At 47.3% G+C, this 14451-nt stretch overlaps 1 protein-coding gene across 3 annotated transcripts in view; it reads left to right on the top strand.

Moving 5' to 3' along the window:
- Nucleotides 1-14451, top strand: part of EFR3B (EFR3 homolog B) — an 82455-nt gene that overhangs the window by 43140 nt on the left and 24864 nt on the right. For all 3 annotated transcript variants that reach the window (XM_043604390.1, XM_043604389.1, XM_043604388.1), the window contains exons 4-5: nucleotides 958-1108; nucleotides 14279-14400. In XM_043604390.1, the coding sequence (XP_043460325.1) occupies nucleotides 958-1108; nucleotides 14279-14400 (273 nt within the window). The remainder of the gene's footprint in view (nucleotides 1-957; nucleotides 1109-14278; nucleotides 14401-14451) is intronic.

Genomic DNA, 14451 nt, shown 5'->3' with positions numbered 1-14451 from the left:
AGGTATTAAGGTTTAGCTTGAAAGATAAAGAAGTTTTAATTTAGTTGTCAAAAAACAGGATGGACTGACTTACTAGTAAGCCCATTCACCGTTGGATGGTGAGTATTTCTGGTTTCAGAAGATGTTCACTCAGGTTTTAGACTTTAGAAGAATTAAATAGTTAGGGCCTTAAAGTTGGCATAGAACATCGTCTTCATTAGGTACAGTATGCATTACCTAAACATGGTAATACCATGAACCATATTGTGTGACAACCCTAGGACTTCTGAGGTCTTTAAACACAATACGTGCAGATTTTATATTCCTTAACCTTTGCAGTTGACTGGTCCTCAGGCCCATCTCAGATTCTTCATAAACATTCTTCCGAAAGTTCTTCTCTTCCTCCCACTAGAGCTATCTCTCTCCTTCTTTGGAACCCTTGTGAGATGTCCTGCATGATTTTCTTGTAGCGTTTCTTTTTAGAGGAGGTATCTGTGTGTTTATCTTGTCCATCCAACTCCAGGCCCCGTGAGTTGAAGGACTTCCTCCTTACACCCCTGCACTAAGACAGAGCTTTTCTCCCGCGGGTGCTCAACAAACGCTTCCTGACCTTGGATCAAATGATTCTCTGATCTCATTGGGGTTGGGTTCAGAATTTGCTCTTCTGAGCATCAATCCTTTCTGGTTGTATCTAGTCACGAACTGGTACACCTCACCTGTCCTCGTGTTCTTCATCTGTGGAGGGAGGGGCTGGGGGGCCGGTGTCTGGGCCCCCTTCTGGCTCTGGTTCCTTCTGACTCTTGTGCTGGGCTGGAGTGGGCACTGGTTGGAATGGCTGTGCAGATGCTGGCCACCTACGGAAGAGCCTCATTCCCCAGATGCTGCCCAGGTGGCCACTACGCTGACATCTAGATTGTCCCAGTCATGTGGTGAGGGTGGAATGGGTGTGAGGCCAAGTGACGGTGTTGCTTTCCCCAGGTACGTGTGCATCGCCATGGAGGCACTGGACCAGCTGCTCATGGCCTGCCACTGCCAGAGCATCAACCTCTTCGTGGAAAGTTTCCTTAAGATGGTGGCCAAGCTGCTGGAGTCGGAGAAGCCCAACCTGCAGATCCTCGGCACCAACTCGGTAAGGAGCTGCCCAGGCGCTCTGGAGTGGGGAGTGGGGAGCATGGCGGTGGGGCACGGAGGACGTCTGGGTCAGCATTGTTATCAACCAGTCCCATTTGGTTTCCGATCCTAAGTACAACTCACCTCTTATCTTAGTGTCTGTCCCTCTGAATAAAGGGACTTGTCTGAATAAAGGAGTATTTGGGGGTTTTCTTTTATTTAAACAAATATATGAGAAATAAAGTAAATTTTAAAAATAAAGTTCACCATAGTAAAGCATATGATTCAATGGTTTTTAATACGTTCACAAGGTTTTGCAACTATCACCATCTACTATATTTATCTTTAGATCTGTGATCTTGAAGCTTTTTTTCTAGCAATAGATTTTTCCCTTAAATAATTTTAAGTGGAGCCCCAGTAGATATAAAAATAGATGGAAAAGGAGTCATTCCTTTGAGGGCAGGGCGTGCCCTATGCTTGGCCCCTGACTCCATAGGGCATACTTTGAAAGCTGTCCAGCTTGTACTTCTTTCAAAGAAGCATAGCACAGAGGCATCGGTAAGTGGAAAGATCATGCAGAAACAGGAAACAGGGCTTCTGGCTTAGTTCTGTCCTTACCTGGCTGGGTAACTTTGACGGGGCTGTCTTTTATGGACCTGTCTTTTCATCCATACCATGAGCTGATTGAACTTGGTCCAAACACAGTGATGCTGGTCTCCGTACAAGAGGCTGCTATCTTGATAGCTATGGCTTGGGGAGAGAAGGGCTATTAGATGTGTCAAGAACTCCCTGCTTCATATTTATCTATATATACTTGAATATCCTGGTGGCTTTCTTCAATGTCTTGCCCTCTGCCTTATTCCTCCCCCTTCAGGGCATACTTTCAGCTCCAGGTCTATAGGCAGCTTGGTGTTAAAAGCCCTGATAGGCACCTATTTTACAGACATCACAAAAGGAAAGCTAAAGGTTCGCTCCTAGCATTCCCAGCCTGACATTTCTGAATTTTTATTGCACGGATCACAACTGCTCTCCTGTTCTACCTAAGTTGATTTACCCAGAAGAAGATAGTCTTTAAATTTTAATTTTAAGGAGCAAAAGTGGCAACTATTCCCTTCTCTTTCCTCTCCCTGTGAGCCAGCTGCCTTTGACAAATTTCATATACGGTAGCTGAGGGTGAAGTCTTTTGTCAAGTTGCCCTGGCAACAGCTTCAGATACTGTTTCGTTTGCCCTGTTAAGATAACTCTAGTCTAGGAGAGAACATCTGAATGGAAAATAAACCAGTCATCAGGCATCCAGAGGGCCTCTCCCCATGGGGGGCCACAGAAACAGGTGGCTGCCAGAGCTACCTTTCCCCATAGCAAGCCCTGGCCCGGGGTAGGCGATTGGTTAGTTCCTGCCTTGTAAATTCCTAGATTCCCATCACAGCCCATCAGTGCATCAGCAACAGATGAGAGTCGGCTAATGATTCCTGTACTGCAGACAATGAAGGTTATATAAGGACAAGCAATTATGAGTAAATTAAGTCGAATAACTAGTAGATACAGAGTCCAACTTTGGAGGCAGCTTTTGCTAGTGCTGTCCCTCATCCACGTGCTCTTGCCAGCTCTCAAACCCTGGGGACGTCCACAAGCCTCCCTAAGAATCATGTTCTAATGCTCCTCATTGTCTTAGAACCGCCAGCATGCTAATACTTGATGTAGTCTTAGAGAGTCTAGAGTAGGAGTTTCAAGTGGTTTTCATGGGGGTTCGAGGCCTCGTGGGGGCAAAGGAGGACCTGGAAGGAGGACTAGAAAGATCCTATGTGGAGGCTTGCAACCTTTCATTTGGATGAAGGGTTTGGCTGCTAGGAAGTTAACAGAAAGACAAGGAAGGAGGGAAAGAGAATATAAGAGGAAAAGAAAAGGAAAAAAAACCCACTGAGCTCATTTAAAACCTTCGTTTTGCTGGATTTCTCTGCTTGGAAAAAGAAGCCCCAGAAGTCGGATAGCTTGTCTGCTCGCACAGCTGAAGCGCTGGCTTTAGACGGTGATTTATTTAGCCCCGTTCCTTGTTCTGTCCCTAGAGTGCACTCCTGTCCCTAGAGCTCTGCTGTGCCACCCGCCTCCCTGTGGCCAGGCCAACTCCGTGACAGGTGGCCCACTGCCTTGTGGCTGAGAAGTTGAGAGAAACCTTCCCCCTGAGCCAGCTCTGCCTCCCTGTACCTTTTCCCTCAGAACTGGCTTTACTGCCTGAATCCACTCAACAAACCTCTGCCTTCTGCAGAGCGTCTCTTCAGAAACCCTAGACACTTCACGGTCCCAAACCTGGCCAATGACAGAGTCTCCTGCAGAGCTTTGGAAACCTACAGATTCCCAGGTTTCAACCAGACTCACTGACCAGCATCTCTGGAGGGAGCACGTGGTCACCTGGGAATCTGCATGTTTTCGCCTCCCATGTGATGCTAGCAGTGGATTTGGGGACCACTGACACACTTTAGTCTTCAACCTGTACAGGGTTTCTCTCTCCCTCCCCACCTCCATTCCTTTCTTCATCCCTAATAGATGTTTATTTAGCTTGTAAGAATGACCTTGGGTTGACACATGTCACAAAATCCAAATTTGCTAATACCGCTCCTGCACATTGCATGCAGTAAAGTGTAATTTTAAAAAATCTACCCTCAATGAGAATAGCTGAGTTTTGGAAGCTGATAAGTGACCGGGAAAGTCTGGAGAAGACAGGGAGCCAGGGCCAGCTAAGCTCGCTTTACTTGTTTGGGGATTTGCATTTATGCCTCTGCCTCATTGCCCGTGGGGTCTAAATGTGTGTCTCAGGAACAGCACAGTGACCATGTGTCCTGACCTTTAAGATAACTCACGAATGATGGGCACCTGGGTGGCTCAGTCGGTTAAGGGTCCGACTCTTGGTTTTGGCTCAGGTCATAATCTCATGGTTCTTGAGTTTAAGCCCCAAACTCTGCCCTGACAATGTGGAGCCTGTTTCAGATCCTCTGTCTTCCCCCACCCCACACACCTCTCTCTGATCCTCCCCTAAAACAAAATAAACATTTTTTTAAAAAAAGATCACTCACTAATGATAAACTGAAAATGTTAAGTCTGAAGATGCCAAGTTCCCCTACATAACCAATCTACTCTATTAGCCTAATGTATACAAATAGTAAACTCTTATGAAGATTCATGGATTACAGTTTGCACTTTTATCCCTGCCTCACAACATATACAAAAATTAACTCAAAATAGACCAAAGACTTAAATGTAAGAGCTGAAACTATAGAACTCTTAAGAGAAACTAGAGGATTATGTGTTCATGATCTTGGATTTGGCAATGGATTCTTAGGTGCAACATGAAAAGTAGAAACAACAAAAGAAAAAATAAACAAATGGACTTCATCAAATTAAAACCTTTTGTACATTCAAGGACACTACCAAGGAAGTGAAAAGACAACCACAGAATTGGAGAAAATATCTACAACTCACGTATCTGATGAGGGTCCAGCAACCAGAATGTATGAAAAATACTTACAACTCAACAACAAAAAGACAACCCAATTAAAAAATGGTTAAAGGACTCGAATAGGCATTTCTCCAAAGATATACAAATGGCCAAGAAGCACATTAAAAGATGGTCAACATCACTAATCATTAGGGAAATACAAGTCAAAACCACAAGGAGATTCCACCCCACACTCACTAGGATGGCTATTAAAAAAAAAACCAAACAACCTATAAATGACAAGTGTTGGCAAGAATGCATAGAAATTGAAACCCTCATATGTTGCTAGTGGAAACGTGAAATGGCGTTGGCCCTGTGGAAAACAGTTTAGTGGTTCTCCAGAAAGTTAAACATATAGGATTACCATATGACTGAGCAATTCTTCCTAGGTATATACCCCAAAGAGCTGAAAACAGATACTCAAACAAATACTTGCGCACAAATGTTCACAGAAGCACGATTCACGATAGCCAAAAGATGGAAACGACCCAAAAGATCACATAGTGTGTAATTTCTATGAGCTGTCCAGTCTAGGTAAGTGCATAGATACAGAAACCAGAATAATGGTTGCCCAGGGCTGGGGAAGAGGGGCAGGAGAATGATTGCTTAGTGGGTACAGGGTTTCCTTTGGGGATGACGAGATGCTTTAGCTGCATAATATGAATGTATTCAATGCCACTGAATTGTGCACTGTAAGAGGGTTCACTTTCTGTTTTGTAAATTTTACCTGAACTTTTTTTCTTTAAAAAAATTTTTTTTTAATGTTTATTTATTTTTGAGACAGAGAGAGAGACAGAGTGCGAACAGGGGAGGGGCAGAGAGAGAGGGAGACACAGAATCTGAAGCAGGCTCCAGGCTCCAGGCTCTGAGCTGTCACAGAGCCCTACACGGGGCTCAGACCCACAAACCATGAGATTATGACCTGAGCTGAAGTTGGTCGCTTACCTGACTGAGCCACCCAGGCGCCCTGAGCATCTGACTCTTGATTTCAGCTCAGGTCACAACCTGACAGTTCATGAGACTGAACTGCATGTCAGGCTCTGTGCTGACAGTATGGAACCTGCTTGGGATTCTCTCTCTCTCTCTCTCTCTCTCTCTCTCTCTCCCTCTCTCTCTTGCCCCATCCCAGCTCATGCGAGTGTGTACCCACACACGCTGTCTCCAAAAAATGAATAAACATAAAACAAAATTCTTAAAGTACATTTTTGTCTTTGCCATGAGAAATCTGGGGAAACCAGGCAAGCAACCCATTCCCCACCCATCTCTCAGCTGATGTTTCATCTCAGGTAGCATTTCTCCCTGTTGACCACTCTTCCTTCAGCCCCCCTTGACATCCTGGTCCCGTCCCCCCAGCTCTTCCCACCTGGCTCATCCTTCTTAGTTTCTGTGGTTGGCTGAGTAACGGTCCCCCAAGGATGTCCATGCTCTAGACCCGTGAACATTACCTGAAATGGCAAAAGGGACTTTGCAGATAGAAATCAGGCTGAAGATCTTGAGATCGGGAGAGTCTCCGGGATTATCCAGGTGGATCTGAGGTAATCACAGGGATGCTTATGGGAAGCAGGAGGGTCAGAGTCAGACAGAAGGTGCAATTTTGATGGAAGCAGAGGGACAGAGGGAAAGATTTGAAATGCTACTCCACTGGCTTTGAAGATGGAGGAAGGCGGCCATGAGCCAAAGGATGTAGGTGGCTTCTGGAAGCTAAAAAAGGCAAGGAAACGCTCTCGTGGAGCCTCCAGAAAGCACACAGCCTGGCAGACCTGTTTTAGGCTTCTGATCCCCAGAGCCATAGATAATAAATTTGTATTGTTTTAGACCACTAAATTGTGGTAATTTATTACAGCAGCAATCGGAAATGAATATACTTTCCGGCAATGATTCTCTTCCTCCACACGCCCCTGAAATGTTTGTGGTCTCCACGGTTGCTGCCCCATCTTCTCAACCCGTGTGCTCCCCCTGGACCATTCATCAACTGTTGCGGTTTTGACTGTCATCTCTAGACTAGAAACGCTCCCGTATCCAACACCAGTACAGAAACCACTGCTGGAGGTGGGCTCCCCGAAGGCGGATTGAGTCTGAACGGCAAGGCCAGTGTGCAGCTTAGGTCACGGGGGTCAGCACCAGCAAATGCTGGGGATCCCTCTAGAGCAGAGGCAGCTGGTGCTTTCCTGGGTCTGTGTTTGCCCAGCCGGCACGTGGGGGCTGCTCAGGGCCGGAGAGATCACCTTCCCGGGCAGCAGGGACCGGGCTTTCCCAAAAGACCAGTTTTGCAAAGAATCTTGAAAAAGAGAGGGCATAATGTGGGTGGACAAGACAGGATGTCCTAGGTCTAGGGAATGATGGAGCCTCCTCTGGCCTCAGCAGGACATGATCGATCACATCACAGTGGGGCCGTTTCTCTCTGGCTTTACCGAAAAGTGCTCTGGGAAGTTGCTGTCAGCATGAGCAGCTGGCCGTCGGGGCAGGGGGTGTTACAGTCAAACCCGTGTGGTTTACAAGGTCTGCTTCCCAGCGAGGATTTGTCTCGGTGAAGCTAAGAAGCAGTTCCCGTCTCTCCTGGTGGAACAGCCTGCGGGCCTAGACCCCTGAGAGAGGCGGGCTCCTCTCTGTGTTCCAGACTGCGGTTCTGTAGTTGATGGCAGGAAGCCTCGAGGCTCACAAGCCTCTTCTGCCCAAGAGGGAAAGGCTCACTTCTGCTTGGAGACACTCTGTTAGCACAGACGTGAGGCCAACCAGCTCAGCTTCCATTTTCCACATGGGGTGGGGGTGGGGGGGAAGAGCTGTTTTTACAATGTCAATATTTGGAGATTACTTTCCCTTTATTAACTCAGGCCCTTAGTAACTCTCAGTATTTGCATAATTGTGGCCCCCCCCCCCCCCCCCCGCCCCGTGCGGAGGGTCGTGATCTGCTGGGGCAAGCGCCCTTTGTTGTGTATAAAGAGCTGAAACTTTGATCTTGAAAGGGTGGCCCTAGCCGTGCCTGGAGCCTTTGAAGTGTCACGTGCTCAGAATCTTCCGTTTGTTGCTATGGAGACCTTCCTCATCATTACTATATCTTAGAAAAATAAAACCAAAAGCAAACCCAGCTTTATTATTTCACAATCTTATTCATTAGGCAAGCAGCATTCTAACAAAAGCCATTTGTAAGGTATGAATTAGCAATACTGGGAATGAAACAGACAGGAAGTCCCTGCTGTCTCATGCTTTATAAAAAAGAGCCACGGCCTCACAGGTAAGGTAAATGGGCCCAGTGGGAATCCAGGGAGTGTTCAGAGCGAGCCAAAAGTGCACTGAGGGGAAAATGAGGCTGCACTGTCAACTGGGGTGGGTTGGTCATACCAAGTTGAAGAGGCAACTGCTCTCCTTAGCCCCATTTTACAGATGGGGCAACTGAGGCACAGGAAGCTTAATTAACTTGCCCCAGATAAGCTTCATAAGTAGAGGAGGTGACATTCAGAAATGCAGCCTGGGGGTGCTTGGGTGGCTCAGTCGGTTAAATGTCCAACTCTTGATTTTGGCTCAGATCATGATCTCACAGTTCATGAGTTTGAGTCCCGCAGCAGGCTCTGCGCTGACAACATGGAGCCTACTTGGGATTTTTCTCTCTCTTTCCCTCTCAAAATAAAGAAATAAAAGTTTAAAAATTAAAAAAAAAAGAAAAGAAAAGAAATGCAGACTGTCTCCAGACCCCTTCTTATCACCATAATGGTGTGCTGTCTCTCATTAGAGGGACGAAGGCCTTACTCACTCTAAAGCCCTAATATTCCAAACGCACGTCTGCTGGGCCTTGGCATTGCCCAGGCGGACTTCCACAGTGGGTGTGGTGCCTCGACCAGGGACCCCACGAAATACCCTGATTTGACCTTCTGAACCACGGTTACAGAAGGTTCCTGTCAGCCCCTGGAAGACTCAGGAGCAGCTTAGGGTGGGCACTCCCCAAGGGACAGCATAGGCCAACCCTCCCTGACTGGGCAGCCATACTTTCAGACTTGAGAAAGGAAAGCTCCTATCAAGCCATCACACCAAGGGTTCCTAGGGATGTTCAGAAATCTTGGTACCAAAAAGTTACCTATTTTACATTTATAATGCAATAAGCAGGGCACACACCCTCTGCGTGGGAGGTTCAGGATGGGCATTAAGTGCATTCTCATCATCAGACCTCTTAGCGGGGCGAGAGTCCTGGCACACATGGGAATGGAATGGTTGGCAGCCTAAGTCTCAAAGCTGTAGCCCCCAGGCCATTCTGGGCCCCAGAGACGGAGCCAAGGGGAGCCAAGGCTGGGTCACCTATCCAACCCTTGGCTTCACCCCAACGACTCCAGTTCGAAGGAGATGGTCTTCGAAGGAGACGGCCGTCTATCCAGCCTTGCCTGACCTCCATTACCAAGGACATGCTTCTCTACATTTCCCAGCATCCTGCATAAGCGGGCTCCCTCCCAGCCTGACTGGGAACATTTCCAGAACTACGGATCCAGCTTGCCAGTACAGGGACAAAGGACACAGGGTTCATAAATCCCCTGCCCCAGAATTTCCAGGGGGGGAAGTCGGCTGAGGGATGGCTCTTCAGAATGCAGATACCCGGGTCCTCCTCCCCAGGTAGTCTTGTTTACCAGGCTTGGGGTGGCTCAGAAGTCTGCATTTTCTACGAGCTCCCCAGGTCATGCCAATGCACATCAAAATTGAAAAACCACAGGTGGGGATGCCTGGGTGGCTCAGTGTCCGACATCGGCTCAGGTCATGATCACATGGTTCTGAGTTCAAGCCCCACCTTCGGCTCACTGCTGTCAGCACAGAGCCCGCATCAGATCTTCTGTCCTCCTCTCTCTGTCCCTCCCCCACTTGCATGCTCTCAAAAATAAATAAGCATTAAAAAATAAAATAAATAAAATAAAAGCCACTGGTAGAGGGTGAAGAGCATCAAAGTATCAGAATTCCCAAGTATGGAGCTAGGTGGCCCAGCTCCACCTGTCACAAGCTGGTTGACCTGAAATAATTCCCTTGCTCTCTTACAGCCTCAGTTTCCCCATCTTCACAATGGGAGCAATATAATCCTGCAAAACTCACTGGTTTGCCAAAAGTTACATTAGATGATGCATGTTTTGATAGACTGAAAAATGCCCACTGAAGGATGTCCACGTGCCCGTCCCTGGGACCTGTGAACATCACAGGTTTATGAGGAAACAGGGTCTCTGCAGATGTGATTAAGCTAAGGATAGTGAAATGGGGAGATTATCCTAGATTAGCCCAATGGGCTCTAAATGCAGGCACGAGGGTCTTATAAGAGAGAGGCAGAGGGAGATTTGACCCAGAGGAGAAAATAATATGAAGACGAAGGCAGAGATCAGAGTGACGCAGCCCCAGAAAACTAATACGATGCGTAAGCGGCAGGTGCCATGGCAATATTTAATGTGGTTAACTAACTAAAATTGAAATTAAAAAAAGAAAAAGAAAAAAAAAGATAGAGAATAAACTGAGAGTTGACGGAGGGGGTGGAGTGGGGGGTGGGCTAGATGGGTGATGGGCATTGAGGAGGGCACTTGTGATGAGCCCTGGGGGTTTTATGCAAGTGATGCGTCATTGAATTCTACTCTTGAGACCAATATTGCACTGTATCTTAACTAACTAGAATTTAAATACAAGTGTGTGTGGGGGTGGGGGGAAGGAAGCATTTAATGTCGTCATGACTTAGATCAGAGGTGTTAGCTGCTTCTTTTGCATACCGTTGCCATCCACACCCCACGGGAAAGATGGCACGCTGGGCCCGGTGTGACTCCACCTGATACGAATGCCTACCTACCAATAGCTTTTACTAGGGCCCGTGCCTTTTGAATATTTGGAGGACCTCCGACAGAACAAGGTATGAGTTAAACCAGAGTTCCTGTTAGGCCAGGCACTCAGGGAGCTTTTCTTAATTATCTCTACTTTATTCACATCCGTAAGAGATGACGTGTGCATTTGCAAGAGAAGAAAAACGACGTTTGGCCGATTTGTTCCTGGTCTTGCAGTGATGGCTGCTGGATGTCCCATGCCAGCCCCACCCTCCTGCCCCTGGGAGCTGTGCTCTGTCCCACCTTATTGCACTAAATGACCTCAGTCCCTGAATGGTGCTTCAGGGGGCCTGGCCTGGGGGTGGCTACGACTAGGTTTCTTCTCTTCACATCCCCAGACATCACATTCGAGGAGTGTTGCCTGCACGGTCCATGCTGCCCATCTGAGCTCCTCTTCTGTGATCGCCTGGCTGGGCCTGTGTTGGTGACACAAAAAGGACAAGGGTCCCACTGCCTAGTCCTGGGGCTGATGGACCAGACCGTACTCAGCCGCTGTCACCATGGTCACTGCAGCACTCCTCCGTGCCAGGCACTGTGCTGGTCACTCGGCATACGTCCCCTCATTTAATCCCGGTGTCTGCCCCGTGACATAGGTCCCAGTGTCTCTACAGATGAGGAACCCGTGGCTCAGAACTTACACAACTTGTCCACAGTCATGCAAATGACAAGAGGCAGAGCAAGGAGATGGCCGTCCAACAGCGGCCCCAGCAGCGCAGGGGGGGCCGTTGTCTATACTCAAATGGGAGAACTGTTATGTCAAAAGCAAAATTTGAGAAGACGACTAAGTTTTGGGGAAGAAGAGTGCAGAAGAGTAAACATCCAGGAATGCAGACAACCCCAGAAGGGAAGAGTGAGGGACGTTAAAAGAAACCATTCAGAAGAAACTGTTAGCCCAGTCTAGAAGGCCACCCATGGTTGTAGAAAAGGAATCTCCATGCGTGTTTTCTATCCTGTGTTGTCTCAGCAGCTATCATGGAATTTTCTATTTTTTTTTTAAGTTTATTTATTTATTTTGAGAGAGAGAGAGAGAGAGAGAGCGTGAGTGTGCGTGGGGAGGTGCAAGGAGAGAGAGAATCCCAAGCAGGCTCCACGCTGCCAACACAGAGCCCGAGGTGGGGCTTGAACCCACGCACCTTAAGATTATGACCTGAGCTGAAATCAAGAATTGAACACTTAACCGACCAAGCCACCCGGGTGCTCCCCAATTTAAAAAAATTGATTGCAATCTCAATTCTCACCTTACAGCCAGTGAGTACTAGTCAAAATATTTAGCAGCCTGTACAGGATGGATAACAGCCCGTTCTCAACAGACTCTGGGTGTGAACAAGTGCTCAGGCCGTGCCCTTGACCCGCAGGCCGTCAGTCCTGCTCCTGGCTTCATGGCGCTTTGAAGAAGAGGAAGGTCAAAGTTGCAAGTGAAGGGGAACTGGCTGTCACGTCCCACAGAGGTCAGGAACGGCTCCAGAGCAGAGTCAGTGTCAGGAAACGGGGCTGGTGTGCTTAGAAGACACCCAGGTGGTCTGTCAGTGACCCTGCCGTATTTCTCAAATGGGGACTGTCCCGTCAGGTTTCTTGGGTGGGACCCTGCTCAAAGGTAAACCCCTGGGGCTCCTCCCAGAGTGACTCAGCACGTCTGGAGCTGGTGGCAGAAATCCGTGGGGTTACCGAGCCCTGTGACTTTGTCGCACAGGAATCTCTCTAACTTCGAGTCATTCTGAAAAGTGAAAGAGGTGATGTGTGTAAGATGCTTCGGGGGGTACGGACATGCCTGAGCTGCTACACGCTCATCACCACTGGCCCCCAAACTCCCAAACGAGTGGACATGAAGTCTGCGTATCCATCCTCCTGACATACATTTGAGTCCCCGCAGTCAGTAAATGTCGGAGACAAAATCTTTGACTATTTCTCCCTCTACAGTATGGTCTCTTTTTTTTCAGTTTTGCTTTATTTTAAACGCGTTTTCTCTTGCATACACTCAGGTTATGTTGTTTGCAGCTGCCTTGTCATATGTGAAGTAGATACAGTATGCACTGAAAAATAAAGAATCTTAGTGAATGAAGACCGTGGGAAAACCAGAACATGAGGGAAGTGAAATGTCCCACTTGAAAGCCACACCGCCAGTGAGAGGTCGATCTGCAGTTAGAACTCCCCATGGTTGCGTGTCCCCTTTGAGTAGATGAACATTTAAGAACTGTCTTGAGAAGTTCATATAACAGGGGTGCCTTGAGTGGCTCAGTCGGTTGAGCGTCTGACTTCAGCTCAGGTCATGATCTCACAGTTTGTGAGTCCGAGCCCCACATCGGGCTTGCTACTGTCTGTGCAGAGCCCTCTTTGGATCCTCTGTCCCCCTCTCTCTGCCCCTTCCCTGCTCATGCTCTTTCCCAAAAATAAATAAACATTAAAAAAAAAAAATTCATGTAGTCAAAGGCTGACTTGATTGTTGTTTCTAGACTTCCTGAACTCATGTCTAATCGGTGACCACGACACCTCTTGTGCAGAACCACATCGATAATGCAAGCAGTGCCATTTGGATTTATTGCTAATATCAGAATATTCACTTTCAAATAGATGTAAACGTTTTAGATGTTAACTTGGCAAGAAAGATCTCCTTATCTGCCTTGTATGTTGAGATTCTCTCAGTCGGCAGAAAATAAATGCATATTTATTAGTGAAAGAATAACTAATGATTTTGTGGAAGTTACTAATTGTCATCCAGGAAAAGGTAACAAATTTTTCATAGTTAAATAGAGAAATAGACTGGCAATTGATAATGAATATTATGAGTGCACTAACTGGGTAATTTTAGAAATAATAGCATATCCTTTGAGAACCAACAAATGATGGCAAAAATTAAATAACAACACAAGACAGAATAATGGAGAATAGATTTTATTATAAGCGTAACCTTTTGAGTCGTTCGCAGCACTAAATTTATAACATTAAACGAAATAACCTATAAGAATTATGCTTAATTTTTAGCAATTTAACTCCACTTAGTCCATGATCCTTGCTTCTCCGTGGGATTCCCTTGAAATTAAGTCCCTATTTAGAATTGGAAATGTGCAGCCCGGGTGACGGCAGGAATCTAGCGGCTGATAACCCTGAGCAAGACTTAACAGAACTGAACGGGCAAACTTTAAAAATGTGCTCAAATTTTAAGCAATAAAACGGAATGACATTTTTAACATTTGTTTATTTTTTAGAGACAGAGAGAAACAAAGCATGAGCAGGGGAGGGGCAGAGAGAGAGGGAGACACAGAATCTGAAGCAGGCTCCAGGCTCTGAGGCATCAGCACAGAGCCTAACGCGGGGCTCAAACTCACGAACCGCGAGATCATGACCTGAGCCAAAGTCGGACACTTAACCGACTGAGCCACCCAGGCGCCCCAATGGAATGACATTTTTAAATCACATTTCAGATTTGTTCTTGATTCCCCAGAATTCGCTCTAAAGGGTTGAGGTATGGTTTGACCGTTGGCTTTGGCTGTTTCGGTGACTCCCTAACTGCTTTCCGGCCTCTGTGTGTTTGGTGCAGCTCTGGATGCGGATGGAGGCAGGAGCTTAAGAGAGACGCCTTCACGTCCTCACCTCTTCCATCCTCTGCTCACCTCAGCAGGGAAGGGCCAAGAAGGGTCATGGGGTCCAGTCTTAGAGTGTAAGCAGGAAGAGCGAGCAGGATTTGGAACCCATAGAGGTGTGCAGGCCGCGTGTGCTCTGGGAAGTGGACCAGAGCCAATTCCTGGAATGCATGTGTCCCATGGCTTTACTAGGGCAGGGGGCCAGGGGACGGCAAGTCCCAGAGCCTAGAGTCCGAAGTGCAGAGCGCACTGGGTCACCTCTCACCTGTACTTCTCTCTCTCCTCCCGGATAGTTTGTGAAGTTTGCCAACATCGAGGAGGACACCCCATCCTATCACCGGAGCTATGACTTCTTTGTATCCCGCTTCAGTGAAATGTGCCACTCCAGCCACGATGACATGGAAATCAAGACTAAGTGAGTAGGGGAAGTGAGGGGACCCCTCAGCTAATGACAAAGGCATCGGTG

Source organism: Prionailurus bengalensis, chromosome A3 (assembly GCF_016509475.1).
Source record: "Prionailurus bengalensis isolate Pbe53 chromosome A3, Fcat_Pben_1.1_paternal_pri, whole genome shotgun sequence".
Taxonomy (NCBI): domain Eukaryota; kingdom Metazoa; phylum Chordata; class Mammalia; order Carnivora; family Felidae; genus Prionailurus; species Prionailurus bengalensis.
This window is presented reverse-complemented; position numbering and strand designations above follow the sequence as displayed.